We start from the raw sequence: 23,855 nt of genomic DNA on the forward strand, positions 1-23,855 counted from the left end.
GCAGAAAATGTATGTATTAGTCTAAATATTCAGAAATCGCCATTTTGGGGCAGGAACTCACTGTGCTAAACTTCTGTTGGGTCTCTGGAACATAACTAGAACTCAGAATACTCCTATCATGGGAAACTTTCAATCTGGCTGAGCACAATCCTGAATAACAGTTTACAACGATGATAATAATGGTGATAATGGAGAAGCTCTGACAGTCTGGGATGATGGCTAACTGGAACATGTAGGTGGGGCATGGCTAGGAGATGATGTCTCCTTTCTCCTGCTCTGTTTGGGTGGATGTTTGGAGACCCTCAGTTCATAACAAGTGGCAGTTATGACTGACAGCTGTGTCAATCATGCTTTCTCGGTCTGGTGCTCAGACCTGGTGGTCCTCTTGTCAATTTTATCCCTTAGCTATTCTCTTTCCCTTCAGCACCATGAGTAGATGTGTCTTGCTTTATTTTGGCTATGGGACAGAGATGCAAGGAAAAGCTTCAGTTTTATTTTTCTCTGCACAGGAGTGGGGCACTGATTTCCCTCCTGGTCGTGCCTCTAAGCCCTTTCCTCTAACAAGAAGGGCACCAACCTCTCTGCAGCCACCTCTGGGAAGTTAATGCTTGTTCATAGTAAATCTGTAACTAAACCCAAACTGACCCTCCTGAACTCCTCCTCTTGGTCCACTTCTGGCTCCTGAACTCCTCCTCTTGGTCCAAGGTTGTGTATATTATTCAGTTTGGCCCTGGGTAACTAGTGCAAGTTTCTAATTGTTTTTCTTCTCTCTGTTCAAGAAAGCAAGGTGGGAAAGGCATAATAACATTTTTTCACTCGCCTCCTTCACCAGTATTAGAACACTTTGCAATCTTTTAGCTGTTGCACAATAGGCCACTAACATCTACTCTCTCCATTATTTTTTTTTTATGTCCCTGTCTGTCCCTCCCAAGTTCTCTCAGCTCATTAAAATCTTCAACTCGCTGGGTCCCGAGAAGTTCCCTCTTGTGGAGCAAACTTTCTTCCCGAGCCATAAGCAGATGGTGAGTACCTGTGCTTTCTTCTGATTCCAGCATGGGTGGGGGAGAAGCAGTAAATGTGATTTGGGCATGAGAGAGTGGTAGGTATGCTGGGGAGAGCCTCAATTTTTGTTTACAGAGAATTACTAGCTTAAAAGCGATATGCAAAAAAGCTCATCCCATAGAGTATGGAATCACTTTATTCAGATTAACTGTTTCCCCTCCTGTCACACTGGAGTTGTTTACGATACATAAGAAGTCTGGGATATGGGCAGAACTAACTGTTTGTCTCACATTAGTTTGCTTGGTCTGTCATGAGGTTGCCATCCATGAAATACTTATCAGCTTAACTGGGTACTCAAAGAAAACTGAAGTTCCAAAACAGAGGTTGTTTCAGCTTATAGTGTTTCCTTTGCCCAGTGGCTCTGGTCTTCCTGCCAACACTGAAGCACCCGGTGTGCTGCATGGCTACTGGGCACCATACCAACCTCTTAGGGCACCTTCCAAAGGGAGATGCACAAATGCCCACTGCAAACTTGGCGTTAGTCCTGGAGAACGTCTGAGTGGCTTCATTTAAGGTTTCCTTTCGGTTACAAGGATAACTAGTCCTTGGTGAGTTTTCCTCCCAGCTTATGTGTGTGACTTAGTGACTCTCCCTACCTGGCTGATGAGTCCACGTGACCCTCTGTGTGAGAACCATGGCGCCATGCGTGAGCCATCCAGGCTTGTGTCCTATGCTTGATTGCAAATGTGAGCAGAGTTGGCAGCCTGCATGATAGGGTGTTATGGACCTGGCAGCAGAAACAAGCACCCAGTGGGAGCTTCAGAATTCCAGAAGCTGCTTCACTTTTCTTCATGTAAAAGATCCCACCAGTGCTTACTAGGTACCTGAAAGCCTTGGAAGGCCAGTCTTTCATTTCTCTGCTCCAATACTCTGTGCACTCTAACTGTGCTGTGGGGCCAACAGCTCTTTCATATTTCACATGTACATGGTGAAGGTAAGTATAGTCATACTGTGAAACACTTAAGTATTGCAGTGATGAGAGTTGCATAAGCATTTAAGACAAAAAAAAAATGGATTGTCCTTATATACCAAGCAAGAGTTGGTTACCAATCTTTAAGACAAAGTAATTGATAAATCCTGTTGTTAATTCTCATTATTTATGAAGAGGAATTTGTGGTATGCATAGTGTTTTGGGGAAAGTTGTGACTTTGGCCATCACTTCAGAAATGGTATTTTTCGAAGACTTGATTATGCTTCTCATTGCAAATGTGTTACCTGGCAATTTATCATTACATTTTTTTGTCTCAAAATATGATTCCTTTGCTTGTAAACACATTTATAACGAGTATCGTAGTTTGGTTTAGGGAAACACTGATCTTAATTACATTTATTTGTCATCTCTGTAACTTATCACCAGCTTGCAGATGCTATTGCTTACTTCCCAAAGAATACAGGAACCTTTTAAAACTGTAGATAATATCTGAGCACACACTGTTGTTGACATGCAAGTTGAAGTAATCTGATTTAAATCAGTCACTTTCCAAACATTTACACAAGCAACAATCTACTTGGGCAAATTATGACCTGCCCTTCCCAGACTGGGGGCCTGCTTCTCTCTTCTGCCTGAGGGAGAAATGGAATGAGTCTATGTAATTTCCCAAGATCTTCCTAGTTGTGTATTCACAGCATCCAGAGCTGAGAGTAAGCACTTAAGGCAAGCAAGCTGTAGTCAGCACTCCAGCAAATGTATATGAAACTTGCACACTGTTCATCAGCTTCTCAAGGTATCAGGAATGAAAACAACATCCGTTCCGTGGTCTTTCCTTTCCTTTCCTGGAGGTGTTTTCAAGCTATACAAGTTAACATGGGTGCTTTGGTTGCTGACCCTGGAAGTGTTTCTAGTTAGTGTTATGGTATTACTTCATTGAGTGTGGCATACTTTAAGCTAAGAAGCTCTCACATAAGAGACCCTCATCCATGTATGTCGAAAACTTTCTAAGCTTAGTCTCTAAGCCTCTGGATGAAACACAGAGCAGATATAAAAGTCTGCTTTATTCTTTCCCCTTTGTGGAGGAAATAGCAATTTGAACAGTTATAGGACTGTTGTATTTTAATTTAGTTGAAAATGCTTTCTCTCAAGCTTGCTTCTATGACAAGAGGGCATTTTTACCCAATTTTAAGCAATAAACCTAAAGAAAGGACACAAGGCTCTGATATTTCACAGCAAAAAAGATCTGAGCAAGGAATCTCCAATTCCTTTGCTATGGATATGTACCCTTCAACAGTCCCCCTGGCTCACTAGAAATAAAAGCAATCTGGCAACTGTTCTTCTAAGGCCCTATTGGTGCTACATGACTTAGTCAATATGACAGCCCTGTTCTGCAGTGACCCCCTATGGCCAATTAACAAGTAGGATACATTAACTTCAAAAACGATTTTTTGCCTCTCCTGAGCTTATGACAAGTTATCAAGAGATCAACCTCTCAGAGAGATGGTGGGATTACAGGGTGGTGTCTTTGCCAAAGAGCAGGAATTGCTAGAGGGGGATTGTCTGCTTTGAGCCCAATAAACGGTATCAAGAAAGGGAAGGAAATGAATAAATCCACTTGCAAATCCATCTGTGTGCATTTAAAGTGGGCAGAAACTAACATAAGTGAAGCAGAGACAGAATGTCTGTGATAGAAATAAAACCACTTTACTGTTTAGAATAAAAGGACACTATAAAAAGTGAACATTATGCAACATTACCTTAAAAGACAATATACATTCACTGAATATAAAATTTATAAATAACATGGAGGAAAACTGTAAACAGTGCTAGAAAATTTAGCAACAAATACATTCCTTCTGGACAAGATTTTTCACGCAGGTTTGGTTCCCTCCCCAAATTTCCATGACTATCAGGAACAGCAGAATGGCTCTGTGAAGGAAGGGTAGTGTCAGAGAGAATGGGAAACCAGTACAGGCAAAGCAGCAGTGCTTAGCGGAGTGGTAAGCTTGTTGTCAACACTGGTAACACTAAAAGCAACTTATTTCAATTAAAAAAAGTTCTGCAAAAGTTTTCCCCTGCCTTTCTAAGCTAGAACAGACATTTTAAATATTTTTTTTCAAAGACATCTGAAAGAATGGAGGTTTGTTCCCATGGAGGCTTAACTTTGAGTCCTTAGTGTGAAAAACACTGCAGTGTGTTTGCCATTAATCACCCTGAGATAGTACTCCAACCTGCATGAGTGGGATATGATAATATGTTTAGGTTTCCAAATAGTCCTATGTAAAAGGCCATGCAATTTTTCAAAACATGAGAAGTTTAGTCCTAAACTTGCAGTTTTGTCCCATGGAGGGACGAGGGAAGCCTACCACAGGGGGGGACCACAGTATGTCAGTGATCCCAAGAGGACTTTAGTCAAGGTACTCCAATAACAGATCTCTTCCTGTTCTCCATCTTTTTCCTTTTTGGAAAGGAAAATTGAGATCAATTATTTCCTATCCTTCAATATATTTTTCATACTTTTTATAATTTCTAAGGGAAAACACTCTCAAGCAAAAAAAGGGAAAATATAAATAATTGTAATTTAAAAAGCAAGAGAATTTCTAATAATGTTGGTATATAGAGAGGAAAATTGCCCTCATCCTACATGTGCCTGAAGATCATGCTCACATGAGGTGGGCAGTTGATAGTTTCCATCTAATCTTTGATTGCAAGGTGAAGTGAGGAGCATGGGAGAGGTGACTTGTGTGAGCCATTGCATGCTCCAGTACCCAGTACTTGGGGGAGAACTTCATACCTTCTTCCTCATATCCTGTCTCTCAGTGCCCACATCCTTCATGGTGTGTTCTAACAACTGAGAACAATCATAGAATCACCAAGGTTGGAAAAGACCTCCACAATCATCTAGTCCAACCATCCATCTACCACCAATACTTCTCCAGAAAACAATGTCCCTTAGTACAACATCTAAATGTTTCTTGATCACTTTCAGCTTAGCAGGATAGGAGAAAGGAGAGCACAGAGAGAAAAGAGTAAGTTTTAGAGGCTGAGTTAGAGCCCATACAAGCCACATTAACAGCTCCCTTCTACTTCAAGGGAACCTTCAGGCAGGTCCTTAATGCAAGCACAAGCTAAAGCTTAGCCCAAGAAGCAGACGTCCCTGATAGCATGCACTGAAACAAAATTAAGTAGCTTCCCAAAAGAAATGTATTTTTACTGGATTCTTCCCCCTCCTTTTGGCTCCACATTTTTAAAAGTCTTAACAACTGTTTCTTTACACAACAAGGGAAACGATTTGCTACCAAACCCCAACCCTTGCTGGTCTAGCTGTATGCATCTCAGAAATATTTTACCATCTGCAATATAAAATGTGAATTCAGTTTATTTTCTGGTAATGTATGGTTGCTGTTTTGTTGTTTACAAAGCACATAGCTACATTATATCCTACTTGGGGACACAAGCCCTCATAGCATTAGAAGGAAAATATTTTCACAATAATTTGAGTGCAATACCGTGATGTCTCAGCTATAGCTACATGAATCAGTGACAGGTAAAATACGCAGAGCTGCAATTAAATGAAAAATCAACACTTCACTGCTTCGAGGGGCATTCTCATTCAGCGTCTGAAGCTGTGATAAGTGGCTGCAGCTCAAAGAAACATCAGGTTTGCGAGGTCGCTTTGAGCTTGAGGAGCATCTCCAGAACCGCTGACTTCACACAATGTGGACAGTGAGGGTGGAAGCATCCCTGCTGGCCAGGTTGGCTCCACTCTGCACTCAACTGAGATTGAGCCCTTGGAGATTTTATTGGCAGTACACAGCTCAGAGGTTGTCCCACTGTGTCCAAAAGCCCAATCCCATACTCTGCCAAAAGGGGCAATGCTCTTGACCAGAACCTATGATGGGACCTATGAAGCACCCTACTCTCCCTCTCATCTCCAACCTATAATTTAGGAGTAGTCACAGGGAAGAGGACTTTTTGAAAAGTGTTCCAAGCCTGAATCACAGGAAAATCCAATGGATTTTCAGTGTGTTGAGTTCTGTACTGCCACTCAGAGCAGCTGGAAAAAAAAAATACACAGCAAAGCTAGGTGCCTCCTATACCAGCTCCTTGAAAATGCCCTTTAAATCTCATGCTGAAAATGAAGCTGTAACACCTTTTGCTGTAACAATTCATCTAGTGAGTGGGGCATTTCAAGGCATGTATATATGCCAGAGCACTGGTAGCATAGAAGAGCCATAAAAATGCATCAGGACCCATCTCAGACATCTGTTCCTTTCCATTCAGCAAAGAGGCCCCAAACAATTTTCCAACAGTTGAGAAGGTCACTGACTATAAAATGCTGTATTGCCCTGGGCTGGGTTCACTGCAACACTTTCTCCTGCTGGTGGCAGCTCTGCTTTCTAAGTGGAATGAATTGAAGATATATGGAAACTTAAGATAAATTATCATAATAATACAAAAATGAAGTTAAGCATAATCTTCTCCCTGCCCAAGCCCTCCCCATTCAAAACTCAGTCACCCATTTTGTCAGAACCCCTTCTTCACCATCATTAAAACTTAAAATACTTTTATTTGATAAGAAAAATTATATTATAGTTTTCTTAATAAAAAACAAAATAGAACGAAAAAACTTCTCCAGTCAACAGCAAAGCACAAGACAGTAAGGCTCCTCCTCCCACATCATTGCAGGACACAGTATGAGCACATGCACAGATCTATGCTTTACAGTGCCTAGAGGGGGAAAACAGCACTTGACACAGAAGGAATCCTCTGGGCAGCTGAAATTTTATGATCCCAGCCAGCACTTATTAGGAGACCACTCTTCCTTGCCTACCCCCTCCTCCCCTCCCCGCCACACACACTTCCTCTCACTGTATAAACAAATACAGCTAGTGTAGCTGCAGGGAGGAACTGTGGAGCTGGGGTACAGAGGAAACAATGACTGTAGCCACTACTGCAGATACACTGGAGCTTCAATATCTTAAGAACAACTCACTGACTCGGAATGTCAATATTTCTGTCTTTAAAACACAATCAAACCATTCTTTTGTTTCTAACACCAAAAAATTTCCACGTCCTGTCAAAAATAGCTTATGTCATTATGTGTATGTATATACATCTTAGTTCAGAAAAACACTATTTTGGCAATAGATTTTTTTTATAGTAAGAGCTCTAGCAAGTCTCCCCTTTCCCTCTCCCATGTGATTGATTTACAGTTGGTATTTTTGCATGTTTGGTTTAACGTGTTTACAAGTTGCTTGTGCTGTTGAAGCTCAGCTGCAAAGAGTTCAGGGCCCAACACTGTTCAAAACAGGATGCCACAGCATTTTATCTGCTCTGCTGCAGGTGGATTTACCTCCCTGAACATAGGGGATGGGGCTTTTGTTTTTTCAACAACAAAAATACAAAATACTCTCTCCTTTGTTCTCGAGAAAGCCAGAACTTTAAATATGCTCTTGCATTCACACTGTGACTGCAAGGACAATCAGCCAACAATGCTTTTACCAGATGATGCGGTCAGACACACCAGGTGAATTTCTCCCACTGCTGGAGTCAATCACATTGCCAATCTCTTCCATAGAGGAGGATTTATTTTGGATGTCATTTTTATCCAGAGTTTAAGCTGGGTTTCTTTTCAGTTTGCTTCATCTGCCAATCTGATTAATGAAACCTGTTTTTCTTTAAACAGATTTGTCTACGCATTTTCAGCATTTAGTGCATGAGGAGGGGTGAGGGGAAGCCAGCGCACAGAAGAATATAGTGCCTAATTGGCATAGTTTTTAGATTTTTGTTTTCCTAAAAAAATAGAGATTATATTGCTACAGCTAATGATACATGTAAGAGAGCAAGAGCTCCATGTTTTTTTTTTCCTCCATTTTTCCCTCTGGTGTGCAAAAGTAAGCTCCCAAATGTCATCTGACCAAAACGAGTGGTATCAAAAATGGAAAAGGTAACTACTACAAATTCAGTAAGGTAGCACAGACTTTTTTCTTTCCTTCTTTTTTTTTTCTTTTTTTTTTTTTCTTTTTTTTTTTTTTAAGTGTTCGAAGTGCTAGAATTTGCAAGAAAATAGGCACTAATTTCATTGTCATCATCATGATCGGGTAAGAGTTAGTGTCCAAAGGAAGATCAGCCACAAGTAAGGGAGAGGGAAGATAAGGAAGGTACAGTGTGCTCAGGGATCTGTGGCATTGATGATCGTTTTATCTGGAGGCGCCCATCCTCTGTACCAGCTGCAGTAACCTTCCACCCTCTGAATGCAAGCATAGTGCTTCGCTTGGTGTCCTGAGTGGCCGAAGTTGGAGAGCATGTCTGTCCAAATGCACTCATTCTTGGAGGTGGCAAAGCAGGGCAAATAGTAGCAGGGCCGAATCTGCAATTGTAAAGAGCAAACCAGTGAGGCAACAGAGAACTTTATATAAAATGCCTTTCTACCAGAACCAAGGGATTAAAAATTCCTCTCCTTAGAGCCTTGCTTACTAACTCAAAATTCAGCCTCAGTTTAGTAAGCATGTAAACATGTGCTTAACTTCACATACACAGGTAACTCCAGAGTCAGAGGTTTCTCAGGTACAGAAAAGTTGAGCTTTTATCTATGTTTTTGCAGATCTGAGGCCATGAGAAAAATCTTGGTGCCACTGCCAGGCTGACAGGTTTTAACTATTCAAACTGTTTGCACATGAGGAAAAAAAAAAAAAAAAAAAAAGTTGGCCATATCTTGCCAAGCCGTGGGTACTTGATTTCATTCATCTGCAAACAATTCTGTGTGGATTCTAAAAGGTTTCCCTAACCCCCAGTTAGCTCCAACATGGAATTACAAAGGCATAGACACGGCATTTTTATGTCTCTCTTCTCTAATCTCAAAACTAAAGCTGAGCTGTTCCGTTTTCCCTGCAAAAACTGTTGTCTTTTATTTCCTTCACTGGCTGTTCACCATCATTGGTATTGCCAGCTAGAGGTTCTAGGGTTCTAACATCTTAACACTACCTAATTAAAAACACCACTTACCTTGCATCCACAGCCCAGATGATAACGATGATTCAGTCCTTTACGTTGGGACAGAGTCAGTCGGTCCCATTTCTCATACCAATTGCACAGGCCAGTGTAAACCTTCCCTTCGTACACGCGGCCTTGAAAACAGACACATAGTCACAAGTTAGCACTTCTCAGCTCAAGCACTTTGCTCATTTCCTGAGACCGCTAATGCTCTCAACATGTTTGGCTTCAGTTCCTGCTCAACAACTGCTTTCTTTTTATTAACTGGCTCAGGAATTTCTTACCAGAGAGATTACAGCACTTCTGTAAGTTAGGAATGCTATGCCAGCTGTAAGCACCAGCAACAACATACAGGTGAGTAATACTGACAAGTTTGTCTCAACAATGGAGCAAAGCCAAGTGAATTGACACCTTCAAAAGGACTTGGCAACTGTCACATCCCTATCTTCTTGCATCCCTTATCTCAGCTGTCTGTACTCAGAATAGAATGGGTTGGAAAGGACCTCTGGAGATCATCTAGTCTAATCCCTTGCAAAAGCCTGTGGAGACACCATAACCTCTCTGGACAGCTTGTTCCAGTGCTCTGTCATCCTCAAAGTAAAGTTGTTTTTTTCTCATATTCTGATGGAACTTTTTGTGTTCCAGATTGTGCCCACTGCCCCTTGTCTTTTCACTCCCAAACACTGGTGAACACTTTAACATTTGGAAGGCTGCTAACAGAGCTGTGTACACAGTTGCCCATGTATTTAGCAGCCATATGTATAGAATGGAAGATTTTGATTACGAAGTGCGTTGTTCTTTACCTGTAATCAGATACTGGTACTTGTTGACCTCCAGTTTCACACCACAAAGACTCTCTGAGGCTTCTGTGTAGATGTACTGAACGTGTGGCATTATCTGGAAGCCCCTGTACATCTAGAGAAAGAATAAAAAGGCATTAAGTTATCTTAAGATGACAACTTTTCACTCAGATTCTTCACAATCCATGCTTCTGGATTGTGGCAGCAAGCAGTGAACTTTTAGTGTTTAGGGTGAAGGACTGACAGCACTAGCTGGATTCTGAGGGAACTGTCCCTAGCAATCTTCTCATAGGACAGAACACCCACCTGTAGTGAGCCACTACAGTTTTACAGGGGCATCCCCATCCCTGCTCTCATTAGTTCCAATGGCACGAAGGGAGTAAAGCATGAACATCATAAGCTCTGCCAACATCCTCAACGATTTCTTTTTTCCTTTATGTAGCTTATAATCAGGGAGAAATTGGTTCAGGTTTGGCTTCTTTCTCATTCTTGTGACTTAAACAATTTCTTCTGAACAAAAGGATTTTTTCTTTTAAACAATGACCTTGTTTTTCAGTATCAATGCTCTAAGAGTTTCAAGCTTTTGCTGCTTGATCCAAGTCATCAAGCCAGATGCTTCCTTCTCAGATGCCTAGCATACACAACTCCTGCTGACTTCAGCAGGGATTTAATGCTTCTCTAACTAAATGAAAGCAGAAATAGAATTCTACTTAAAATTAGCCTGTTACTGATGGCTGCCATAAAAACAATATCGTGTATACATAATTCCTCTATGCTTTTTCTCCTTTTTCATAATCATTAAGTGGAAGCCAAGATGCAGTTCAATTTAATTGAAATATGAACCCACAGACATACTGGCAGTTGGAGTCAATCAGGAATTAGCACGTGTCCTTATCTGACTTGACCTTACCACTGCCATTTAGGGAAACTTGTACATACCTGTTTAGTAGCATAAGGAGTCTGTGCATAGCAAAGAAGTAACCATTACATGCATACGCCGAACCCAATAAATCATATCCTACTTTTGAAACATTGAGGATAATTTTCCTCCAAGTTTCATCTTTAGAATTTGGATATTTCAAATTATTTAGGCTCTTTTTCCTCCCCCACCCAAAGCTGTACGAATTGCCACCATTTAGAAGTTGAACAACAGAGGGCAGAGAGAATCACTGTTTCACAGCCTTTCTTAACCTATCCTTTTCTCTATTAGCTTTGTTGATAGAGAACACATTCATATTCATTTTAACTATTAACATTGTAGCAAGGCATAAGAGGAAAAAAATCCCAAGCAGCCCCAGAGCTATAGATCCCTGCTGCTGATCCCCTCCATGCTTTATTTTATTCCTTGCAGTCCCTTATTACCAAGTGTATGTGTTCATTCCCATTTGCCCATCTTTCACTACTCCTTTCTGCTTTATTTAAAAAACAATCCTCTTTCTTCCACAGAATTCAACAGTGCTATTTTTTTCTGGTGCTAAGTGCCTGATTCAAACCTCCATGAAGTCAGTGAACAGCTCTCAGTTAGATGTAAGGGATATTATGCTAGATCCAGGTACCGCATATACAAACAAACAAACAAACAAAAAGCTACTATTTTTCTATGTGCAGAGGTCAAATCACCTTCTGGGTATCCAGGGAGTATCCTTACTGACAATACTCCAATCAGCATTTTATGCAGTTATCACAGGTCAGTAACAGCACTTCTGTGTACAGTAAAAGACATTCCAGAGGGTTTCTATTTTCCAGCCTTCCTTCTACGCCCAACAAATATGCAAGGAAAGCATTTTTTAAAAATTAATCATACTGCAAGAACAGAAGCTCACAGATCACATTTGGAATAAAGTACTGTATTCTTAGGTCAGCAAAGCCTTACACTGAATATGGAAGAACTGAACCTTGCCTCATCTCTACTTTATTCCTGCAATTTTATTGGTACAGGATGATCTACTCAGATTTTCCAATCACCATCGAGATAGCTGAAGATCTAAGTTCTGGCACAGGCATCCTATGTGTCCTTGGATGAGTTATTTAATCTTTAGTGCATTTTCATTCCTCATCTGCAAAACAGCTCTGTCTTGCTTCACACGGGTAGTACTGTGAGGAAATGCATGCTGACTCAAGATTGTATGTTCAAATCCCAAGCTAGTGATTGTCACAGCAAGAAGCTAGGATTGCAGTATCTAAGCAGATAAGACTAGCTAAGATAACAGCTGGGGCTGCCCAGTCTTTCCACCACAGAAAGCTGGAGGCCGGGCCCACGCAATACAAGTGACCAGTCACTCTGAGTGCTAAACTTCAAGGAGCATAAGGCTAATTAAGGATCTGAGCTACAAATCTACACCTGCACAAGCTCCCCTTGTAGAAGGACCTACAACCTAGATCAATCATTCTTCAAAGAGCTGCTCAGCCCCTTCCTACAGGACCCCTGCAGTCCAACTCCTTGCATCTTCTGCACCATCAAGCTCAAAATGATAGCCTCTGAGGCAATGCCAAACTGGCATCTAGTTTTTGACTCCTGTACTTAATTTCTTGTTCACATTAGCATTAGGGACAGCACTACCAGGGTTACTGAAGGCATCACGCTCGGCCTCTCACAAAGCCCTTCAGCTCACCGCTCAGGAACAACTGCCATGCTAACAGGTCTGGGCTGGGCCAGACAGGGCCTGCCTCGCCCTCTGTCAACTGAAGAAACTTTGCTCTGACCCTGGTGCTCGGGAGGAAACAGAAAATTCCGCAATCTTTTACAGATGTCCCCTTTCAAAACAAATAAAGCGTTTTCTTTTTTGGACACACAAAATATCCTGGAAGTGCTATTAGACCAGTCAGAAGAAAACCAAGCACTAAACTAGCCTCTCTCCTAACTGCTACCCTTGGAGTCCTCCTGTCACCACAAATGTGTATTTTCAGAAACAAAATGACAGGGAACAAAGTATTAGCAAGTGTCACATGGTGATGCCTGCTAGTGCTGCTCTATTTCCAGCTGTGTCAGCATTCCCCTTCACAGCCCCCATACTGCCCAACACACGTGCAAGTACTGTGGTGGCTCCTGCTGCGTGACTAACTTCTGCCTGTGATGTGATGGTTCTCCTCCATTCCTCCCATGTGAGGTTGTGCTAGATGCCACAGCTTGGAGTCATCTTGGCAAAATTCAGCTGCCTAAAATGTAGGTGCTTCGTAGGAATTAAACACCCTCTCTAGTCAAATGCCAAGGAGGTGCCCAGGGAAGTGGTGGAATCACCATCCCTAGATGTGTTCCAGAACATGTGTGGATGTAACACTGAGGGACATGATTATTGGGCATGGTGGGGGATGGGTTGATGGTTGGACTAGGCAACCATAGAGGTCTTTTCCAACTTCAATGATTCTATGAAAGGCAACTCCAGAACAACTCAGCCCATTCTAAAATAGTTGTCTACAACTGACAGGCTAAATTACACTTTAGTGGTTCCTCTCTCTCTCCATTGACAACTACGAGAGCAGGGAAGACTCAACATTTCATTTTAGTCCATCTAAAATTAAACAAAATCCCACCCCACTTCTTCCCTCTTGTGACTATCAAGCTTCATCCCCTTCGGCTCACTTTACAGATCAGCAACAAATCAAAGAAAGCCTTCTTGCTTTTGGCAGCTTGTACTGAGTGCTGCCATGGTTAACCAGCACTGTGTGTGCACATGGAGAAGAAGTATCCTGTCTCCTTGTTTCCTCTGCTGTTTCCTGAAATAGCTCTGGGACCATGCTCAGAATGTACTGCAGCAGCACAGAGCATGCAGGGGTTATATCAGTCCTGTACAGACTTCTGATACATGATCTTGAAATATTCTTACATTATTTGAGAAAGCAATGAGAAGTAGGGAGTTCTAGAAAAAGCACAAGGCCTTTTCAGACAACAAGCCTGAACACTAGGAAGCCTGGCACTGCTTTGTGCCTGAGGGAGGACCTTGTGCTCCTGTCTGGGCTCCAATTTGATTTAATTATGAAATTCAGCAATGAGTTTAGCAGTGTTAGCGAGAACAAGAATCAGTCACAGCAAACTCTAGAAACCTGTGAAAGAAATATAGCTGGTTTCCTTTTAAGGCATTCAGTGCATTTCACAGGCAATTCAGTGCACACAACTAGGCTTAAAAGGCTTGTTTATTTTTCATCTGCAGGTGCAGGCAGGTTTATAGGTGGCCAAAAAAAACAAAACACTGACATGTTAGTTTTATCTTCAGAATTGTTCCCATGCAGCTGTACAGAGCCATAGGCTGCCTTCATTTTCTTTTCAGAAGGACAGTCAGTTTTCATTGGGGCGAGCAAGAATGATTTGCTGCATCATACTCATGTCCCCTCACATGGAGCTAAATTCTTCAAACTGAATCCTCTAAACTCAGCAGAAAGACAGTAAGGTTTTGGAGAAGTCATTTGCTTTGGTTGTTTATCAAGAAGTGTGTCCTTGGGACATTCCAGTTTTACTGAGCACTCTAACTGCTTCAGGTTCCTTTCTGCCAAAGGTCTGTGCAATGCAGCATCTCACCAGCCCATCATTAGTGTAGCAGGGCATAATGTGGCAAAAGAGGCAGCTTGACCAAGACTCAATCTTCCCTTTAAAATCACTCTTGACTTTGCTGGGCATACAGCTTCCAAACAAAATGCTTTGGGACTGCTACTGCAAATAGACAATTGGTCTTGGCATGAGGAAGTTACAGATTACTGCAGTATCTGCTATAAACACCACAGCCCCGTGCTGCAGGCTTAATTCAAGAAAAACAGCCAGGACAGGCTCCCATGTTTTAAATAGTGACACAACAGCATCTGTTGACAGTAGAGTGGCTGCTGCTCTGCTCAGCATGCTCACCTTGCCTGGGCTTGTGCTCTGACCCTTGTCAACAGAGACAGAGAAGCTTTTTTTACTCACAGCACTGACACCACTGCAAGCTCGTAGGTAGATGAAGAACACTTATTTAATGCTGTTCCAGAGATTTATGACACTGCATCTTACTGGCTGAGAGTAGAGCAGGCTGTATTGTTACCAGATGCTCTGGTTTCATCCTGACAATTTCCAAGGTTCACAGGAACATCAGCCTACCTCTCACAGTCAACTCCATTACACAAAGATGGATCACCTTCTTTGTTCTGACAGTGGAACACCAACCACTTTACAGAATTCTGGGGGAGTTGTTAGCGCTACGCGACCATCTTATGACAGATTTCCCAGAAAAATGTGTAGCACTTGAAGGCTGTCATCCATTTCCTGAGCCATATTCATTTCCCTTATCTCATTTGCATGCTTGGCTGTCAAGACATCTTCATGAATGTCATCTGATCTTCAGATGACAGGAGAGTACTGTGCTGACCTTGTTCCTTAGGTGAAGTTGGAAGGAAAACTAGAGCTCTTTCTGGGTCTAGAATAAATGTTTTGTTCACACACACTTCCAAAGCAAGCACTTTACATCTGAAATCTCTGTGCTCAGGCAGAAAAGCAATAATAATAAGTAAATAATTAAAATTTTAATACTAATTTTAAAAAGAGGGTAATAACTCACTTTGAGGCTACTGTTATTCTAGATCACCACTGCAGCTCCTCCATAGACGTGTGTTAGAAATAAAGCACTGAACTGAGAAAGAAGGAGGTTAAGGGCCCTGGACAAATGAGGATGAAATCAGGAAAAGAGCAGTTGATGAACTCAACGCAACATAGTTCTGTGAAGTACACCAGTTAAGCTGGACAGTAAAAACTGGAAAAGAGCAGCAGAGAGTGCTGCAAGGCTCGTAAGGCCAGGGACAGCTGTCAAAAAAACAGAATGGCAGCACTGTCTTGCTGTTGCCAACATAACCTGTTGCTTTTGATACTAATGAATAAAAACAAAATTAATCAAATATATATATTCACTTTTGAATCTCAACAAGAAATTTTAAAGATAAAGAAAATATTAAGCCCAGTACCTTGTGTCCTCTTAAGCAAAGTAGAGGCATTCCACTCTAGTAGAAAGGCCGTGCCAGAACCAGATTTGGCCACGTGTGCAGTTTTGTGATAGTTTATGCAACAGGGTTTGAGCCTCCTCCTCCCAGTTTTGTTGCTTAGCTATAAACTGCCTTATAAAGAGAGTTACTGTTATGAGGCAAGCAACTGTTTTTTCTGAACCTTTACTTTGTCTAATATGTTTCAGATTTCTTCAGTGTCTGCCAAGCTTTTCCTTTCCCTTTTTTTTTTTTCCTCCCCCTAAAGACATAAACCAGTCTTATGACTGGAATAGCGCAGCCAAGAAAAATAACACAGAGCTGATTTTTAGCATTACATAACATGGGGGTAAGTTTAAGAAAAAAAATTCAAAGCAACAGGTTGAATACACCAAAGAGATCAGGGTTCTGAAGACAGGAAATAGAGAAACCAAACAACTAGTGAAGGAGACCTACCTCTTTCCACCTACAGAGTCAATAGTGCTTCCAAGCTGATGATACCTGAGAGCTAAAATGTTTGCTTTTGCTTTATATAAGAGATTTTGCTATGAGACTCCTTTGTTCTTTAAGTGGAAAAAAATGCCATCGTGGCAACTGTGGTCACAAAGAATGCAAGGCAAGAAGAGCACATTCCCAAGGCTGACAGACCCCCCAGCACCATATCTTTAGCTTAATAAAAAATACTGCACTAAAAAGCTTCCATTTCCACAGTCTTAACACTGTTTATGTTGAACACAAACACGACTCCATCTATCATCCTCTACTACCAGAAACGTTAACAATAAAGGAGAAATGCAGGTATTCAGCACTGCATGTCAGAAATGACCTCTCCCTGTATTTTCCTATGCCTCAGGCAAATTTCTATCAATTGAGGGGCTGTTACTTTAAATACTCAACCTTACTCATTATTACTTGTTAATTAGAATCATTATTTTATGTAAACACCTATGTGAAAAGTCTGTAAACATACCTTCATCTGCTTGACTGTGTATCTCATTGTTCCAAATGGTCCATCTTTCATGAGCTTCTTCCCCACAACTTTAGCACGGATCACTGTCATGAGAAAGGAAAAATACAACTGGTAAATAACTTTGAATTTAGATACAGAAACCCTCACAAGATTTAGGCTGGACCCTCCACTTCAAAAAAGCCCCTCGGATAAATTGCTTTGTGAAACAAAACTCCAGACCAACATTCCTTTTAATTTATTCTAAAACTTCACATGCAATGGAGGCATGTAAAATGGGATGCCAAAGAAAGTATTTATTTAGAGGAAATCCAATTAAGTGTGAAGACTAAGAACAAGCATTATTTGTGTTGAAATCCCTCTCCAATTTGAAAAACAGATTATAGCTGGGACCAAGACAAGGTAAAATGCTTGCACCAAGCCAGTGGGATGAAATTAATAATTGACTGCCTTGAATCTCAACATACAGAATTGCACGATGGGTGCCTCATGCAGCTTCTGTTTCCCAGTAACCCAATAACCCAATACAACACACTGCAATGTCTCATATCTAGGGACTTCCTACAGCGGCTAATCTCAGGTACCACAAGACTCCCATCAAACAGCTCTCTCAAACAAACAGTTAAGGATTTTGATGTCTGTCAAACAAATCTAGCAGGTAGCTTACAGTCAGGTTAATGAAGCGCTCTCCTGCTTCTGTATTTTTTGGGCATACCACACAAACTATTGTTTCATATATCCTCTGCTTTGAAATCACCTGATCATCAGGAGGAAAGCAAAGCTTAGTAACAGGGCAGGAATTATTCAGCTAAAACCCACTACCATGGAACAATCACATTCTGTTATAAAACCACTAGAAGTGGCTTAACTTTTACAGGAGCTGAGATTTGAGGAAAAAAATGAGATTTGAGTAGACCAGTCCTGACAAGAATCACTGCTAGAAAAGCTGTACCCCAGAAGCCACTCAAACCAACAAAAGCAAACAAACAAGGAACTCAAAATTCCATGAAAAGAAACATCAAAACTACAACATACCCATGTAAATCCTGCCTCCAAAGTTATGCATTCATTGTGTTTCTCACTATGAGGGCCATGAAAATTATTCCAGTAGAGTAATCCAAATAGTGCAACACCTCACAACACTAATAGAAGCTCATTTTTTCCTGGAAGGAGGTACCAGACGCTTTTGCATGAAGGTTATATTGGTACAACACGATTGCAAACAAAGTATTCCTGCTGAAAATACAGCCCAATGTTTTCAGAATACTGAAATCCTGCAACTAAAATGGACTACATACATCCCTTCTTCTGAGCCTACAAAGGTCCTGATCATAACTCCCTGAGCAGGACAGAGGTATTCCTTTTACAGAGATTGTACTAATGCATCACAGAAAACAATTCATTAAGAAGCAGGAAGGCATGAAAGGGAGATCAAGAGGTGGAGTCGATCCTTTGCAAGTAGGAAAACCCAATGAGCTATTATATGCATTATAGCCGTATATAAAAGCAGTAACAAAGTTCATGGACCCATTTGCTAGGCTTATAGGATATAAAACAAGCACCTTGTTGGTTCTTAACTCATTTCAGGGTTCAGATGGCAACAGAAGCACCGGGAGAATTGGTAAGAAGAGGAGCACTGAGTTTTGTTTGCTACCTTGATCAAATTAATGAAGGAAAATGGCTGTCCTCACTCACCTAAAGTGGTACTTTCTAAATAATGTGAAAAACAGATTTAAAGAGGCAGATTTAAAGAGTTATATGCACCAGCCCCTGGACCTTGTTCATGAGGATGGTGTGAAATGAAGACAGGCTCACTCTGCTCCAATTTACATTCTGTGCTTTAGCCAGACTTCTCGAATAAACTTTAAATTCAGTAAGACAGTGCTGTTGGCTTTGATTCAAAAGTCCAACAAAACTTCTGTTTATTGAGTGTCAAACTTGATTTTTTTTTTTCAAACTTCTATTATCCAATGGCAGTAAAAGCATACAGATTTGTACGATTTTATTAATTCCACTATTTAACAAGCTACTCAGAGTTCAATTTACTCCCTCCTTCAAAACTTCATAGCTACACTGAAGGATGTCCTTGAGGAGGGCAAACATGAGGTACTTCCCTTTGTTTCCCCCAACCACCACTGCAAGGAAAATAGCAGAAAGCAGACTGCCTAAGACTCAGTTAAAAAGAACACAATTTCATTAATGCTCTGTGAAGTTCCTGGGTACTTCATTAGCAATACAGCCCATAGCAAAGGATATGAAAGGTCTTATCTTCACCTGTTGCTTAAGTAACACGCTGAAATTGAAAAACAACAACCAGTGTTTGCCTAACATAGGATTATTAAATTCAGATAACTTACAATGGTAAGAAATATATTAAAATGCAATTTTGCAAAACCCTAAGGTTGCCAAACCAGAACATGGTTAGCATTAAAGATGACAGGCACATTCCCAGTTGCTGACAAAATACCTAAAAATCTGTTTTCTTCATGTACTTAACTGCTAGTTTGGCAGCCCTTTAACTTTCTGGTTAAAGTAGCACAGCCACTTCAGAAAGAAAGCAGCTTTGATTTACGGACTAATCAACAGCTTCACCACAAGACCGAAAGTTCAAAACATGCATCTTCACTAATACATAACAGCATCCCAGTTCCAACACTGCTACCCTCGCAGTCAGGTGGAAGGATATGTGACTAGGTTAAGAAGGCCCCATCTCTTCAGATTATTACACTCCAGTAAATAGAAAGGAACAATCATACCAGCACATTCATCTAGTGAAAGCCAAGAAGAACCTTAGTGTGGGCTGTTATGTTACTCCAAGCCTCTAGCAAGTGGGTCAGGCTGTCTGTATCTCAAGGAAGTTGTCTTTATTATCCCAATGGTAACCTTTCAGATAAGTTCCTTCCTCTACCAGAAAGCTTGGAACAAGGAACTCACCCTACCTCATTTCTCCCATATTAAAGGAGAAATCAAGCTGTTAGCCAAGGAGCAAACGATGCTCCAGTTTCCGCCCTTTGAGGATCAGACACCTCTGAGTAAGAAGAAAACAATGTTGGATGGATAGAACTGCTCAGAGGCTGCTCTTACACATGCAGCTTCATCAGCCGTGTGAAAGCAGTCCATAAATCCGCCCAGAACAAGGCTCCAAGCTGCAGAACTGCAGCCACGTGGATGCTGCAAATTCAGTCCCCGTTACATTGGAGAAATCCAATGTTTGCTTATGAGGACTTCCATTTTTTCATCAGAAAAAGGCAAAAGGTGCTGTGAGCGCTCCCCTGAACTCCTTTCTCCCTGAAGCTCTGTTAAAGTCCTGCTGTTACTGATGGGAAATTTTATCCCACACAAGTGGTCACCAAAATAGCTGCATATTTTTAAACCACAATTCCTTTGATGTACTGCCTATAAAAATACACCGAGATGAATGTTTCTCAGTACTTCAGGGTTTCGGGTCAGGTCACTTTGTGGGACTAGAGCAGTTGGCAAGGTCTCACGAGTGATTTGTAATTATTATGAAAAGTTAAATTAAATGGGGATATAAATCTTGATAAGATAAGAGTGGCTGCCATATAGTGATTCAAAGAGGAGAAAGGGCTGCTTGTTCAATGTTGGTACAATTTAAAAAAATGATGGGTAGCAGAGGACATGGTCACAATGTGAAGACTAGACAATGAGTGAGAGAAGTGGGCACACGTGAGACTAAGAGAAGCATTTCCCAAGCTAAGAAAACAACGTGGTGAAAAGACATGCAATTATGAAGCCGTTTCATCCTGGCATAAACCACTACTACACATTAATAGGAGCTCTTCTTCCCCCAGCTGAAAAGCAAAGGCGTATTTAGTTAATTCAAGCCTGTCCTTTATGGGGGTCAGCCACTAGATGGTGACACTATCACAAATCTCACATTAATAAGAGGGCAGCGGTACGTGTGGGAGCTAACACCACGATTCCCAGTTGTATGTCCAACCACACCATGAGAACCAGATGCTTCCACGCAAGCTGGATGCTTGTCATCCATAAACAGCAGCTTTCAGTGAAGGCACACTGCCTTCAGAGACCAGGATTTGCTCCAAACCCATCTCCCTTGTGACTAATGATTATGAAAGTCTCAGGAGAATAACACATGCTACAATTCTATTATTGTTTCCAGGATTTTTTTTTACTGGTGTGCAATAAGGGTATTTTTAAGTGAGAAGTTTGGCTGAGCTGTGCACTCGTTACATTTAAGCAAATGAAGGATGTGGAGGATTCACGTTGTTACTAATGAAGACATGGGAGAGAAATAATTTTTTCAGCCCATTCTTAGACATCCAAATAGCAGCAAAATAACATATATGCAGAGCATCAATGTGACCAGGAGGCTAAGAAAGGCTCTGTCTGTTCTGAGGCCACTAGCTACCCCAGCAGCTGGGCTGCAAAACAACCCCTCAGCAGAAGGGTGTGTTTGGAAATGCTGCCTTGACACTAAAGGTGGGACATGTTATGTTCCTTTTCCCACCCCCCATTTGATCTGTTAGCAATTATCAGTAAGACTCCTGGCTTCCCTATTAACAGAGGGCCATAACTACAAGAGGATTGTGTCCTTTGGACTGGAAGTCCAGGCCCAGCTGCATACAACCTCTTGGGAACCTGTTAAATTGCCTGGTGGCTGTAAGCTTGTGTGAGAAGCAAGTGGGTGGGGATGCCTCTGGATCAAGAAAACACCATCTCACCCATTTCTTCACTTTCACAGCACAACAGAACCATGGGCAAGACAATGATGGCAGCAGGGGGTTCATGAAAAGGCAAAACCAGATACAAATCCCTTGTCTGCCTGTAATTAAAGTCTCATCCTCCTACATAAGCAAAAGACAATTATAAACATATTGAATTTGAAGGCTTCTTGCAAAGACCAAGGCTGAGAAGACGATACAGTAGAGGAGCTTTCTCTTGCCTTGTTCCACTGTGACCTCCAGCCAAAGCCACATGAGCAAAGAAAACCTTTTTTGCTTTGCCTTGGAACAAGCCAAGCCCAGCAGAGCTCCTGGAAAGCATTGCCAGAGAAACTCATCAAGAAAGCACAAAAAAAAAAAAAAAGAAAATAGCAAAGTAAGCAGTTCTCTGCTGGCTACCTTCCTCTTATACCCCTCACCATTAGACTAGTTCCCAATTAGCCTTCTCAACTGGCAGGCTTAATCTCAATCTTCTGCCTTTTTGTAGTTCCCTAAGGAACACTGACGGAGAAGGAACACCCCCTTGACCTCAATCACCACCAATTATCAGACCATTGCGATGATAATACACAGCGGAAAGAAACTCACACTTATTTTGGCAAATTAGCTGCCAAGTTACTAAAAAAATCTAAATAAAAACAGGAAGGAAAACACCCAGGTATCTTTCTCTCCAATTTTTTTTTTAAACTAGAACTATGACATTTACTTTTGGCCTTGTTCTACAGATCAAAAAAAAAAACCTTTTCCTGTTGAAAGGTTTCAATTGCAGTTTGAAGGCCACCCCAAAAAGCAGAGGGCAATTAAATGGCTTCACCCAGGCCCAAGCTACGATTGAACCAACTGATCTTACCTGCAATTGCTAAACACTAACCAGGTTTCATATTCCTTTATACTCTGCAGAATTTCTAGCCTCTGAGAGCTTGTTGGCACGACAAATTGAATTTTCTCATTTCTAACACTGCAAAACAGGAGTAATGCACTTTCATACAAGTCCGATTGCATCAGACCTCCCATCACTTCAAAAAATCATAAACTGCTCTAGAAGGGCTTTTCCTACTTGGGAAAAAACTAATCCTCTCAACAAGACCACAAATTAAAGATGCAGGGTTGCATGAGACAGGCAGGATTTAGGTTGCACATGGCATTTATCCTGTAGTTTATTCACTGGATATAAAATTTTTAACATGGCATCAGTAACAAGCACTTTATGCCCTCTCTGTATTGTGCCTCTCAGCCTATGCAAGTCTAAGTAGGATTGCCTTTGAAGTACATCAGGATTGGAGAGGAAGAGAGGTCTCTCTTATATAACAAACTGCAAGTTCAATTTTAGACCTTTCATACTGGTTCCTATATCTGATATTGTTGAAAGCTCTCAGCTACCCAGCACTACATCCAGCTCCTGCTAGTTCCTTTGCTTTCCCATCATACGCAGGTAGTCTGTTTAGACAACAGAGGAAAGATTGAAAGGAGGAGAAAGAAAGAAGGGATTTAAAATGCATTTCCATACAAGTAGAACCCTTAAGATCTATATGCGAATGGTATGTTTCGTGCCAAGTGAGACTAGCTTCAGGAAATACCTTGTGATAAACACAAGAGAAGCCAAAGCTGGGGGGGAAAAAAAAAAAAAAAAAAACACTTGGTTTTGCTAGGTGTTACACCTACTGAACTCAGGGAAGCCAGGAAGGACCAAGAAATTAGCTAGAACAGGCAAAGCATAGCTAGTTGGGTCATAAAAGTTACATGCATCACTAAGTTTAACTCACAGCCTGGGTCAACACCAAGTTCTAGGTTTGCTACAAATGTAAGCAAATAGCATTGTAAGCTGCAGGCTACAGAATGAGTGTGTTCTACAGTTTCAGAATCTTCTGGCAAAATAAAATGAGGAACCAAACACACTCCTGTGTTTGGTTTTGCTGCCTCCTTTTTCAGCATGCATCCTCCTCCCCTTCCTCCTGCCCCTCTTTTCCCCCACCCCTCCTTCCACCTAAACATTTAAGTAGTTACTGGCAGATGAATTCAGTCTAGGCAGTAGTTGAATGACAGAATGAAGGAAGGAAGAGTGCTGTGAGTGGAGAAAATGAAAGGAGCCCCCCATGAACAGAGCACAGCACAGCAGCATCTTGCCATCCTCTGTAAGGGATGTTCTCAGCAGAGTGCACTTCACCTCATTTTCTGTCACCAACAGCTACCAAAGAAAGAACTGCTTTCAGCCAAGGCTGGCAGTGTTGGAAGGAAAACCAACATGCAAATGCCTTTCCAGAGCCAACTTACAACAAAGCATAGAAATAACATGCATGTGACTCAAAGCTGGTCAGGCAATGCTCCACTCAAAACACCTTTTCCATTTTCTTTTGGTCTGCTTAAGATTTGGGGAGTAAAATGTAACTCAGTCCTCATTTCTAGATCAAGTACTTCTAGACACAGTATATGAAGAGCAAGAGGAAGCTGAGCTGAGA

General features: G+C 41.3%; 2 protein-coding genes across 4 annotated transcripts in view; one reads left to right on the forward strand and one right to left on the reverse strand.

Annotated features, from left to right (window-relative positions):
- SYN3 (synapsin III) overlaps positions 1-23,855 on the forward strand; it is a 235,705-nt gene that overhangs the window by 95,622 nt on the left and 116,228 nt on the right. For all 3 annotated transcript variants that reach the window (XM_090143143.1, XM_090143151.1, XM_031600069.2), the window contains one exon: positions 933-1,022. In XM_090143143.1, coding sequence (XP_089999269.1) covers positions 933-1,022 — 90 coding nt within the window. The remainder of the gene's footprint in view (positions 1-932; positions 1,023-23,855) is intronic.
- Positions 4,446-23,855, reverse strand: part of TIMP3 (TIMP metallopeptidase inhibitor 3) — a 36,295-nt gene continuing 16,885 nt past the window's right edge. The window contains exons 2-5 of the mRNA XM_031600071.2: positions 16,697-16,779; positions 9,793-9,904; positions 9,002-9,123; positions 4,446-8,366 (exon numbers count right to left, since the gene is read on the reverse strand). Coding sequence (XP_031455931.1) covers positions 8,169-8,366; positions 9,002-9,123; positions 9,793-9,904; positions 16,697-16,779 — 515 coding nt within the window. The 3' untranslated portion in view covers positions 4,446-8,168. The remainder of the gene's footprint in view (positions 8,367-9,001; positions 9,124-9,792; positions 9,905-16,696; positions 16,780-23,855) is intronic.

This window comes from Phasianus colchicus, chromosome 1 (genome assembly GCF_987193195.1).
Source record: "Phasianus colchicus chromosome 1, bPhaCol1.hap1.1, whole genome shotgun sequence".
NCBI classification, from domain to species: Eukaryota; Metazoa; Chordata; class Aves; order Galliformes; family Phasianidae; genus Phasianus; species Phasianus colchicus.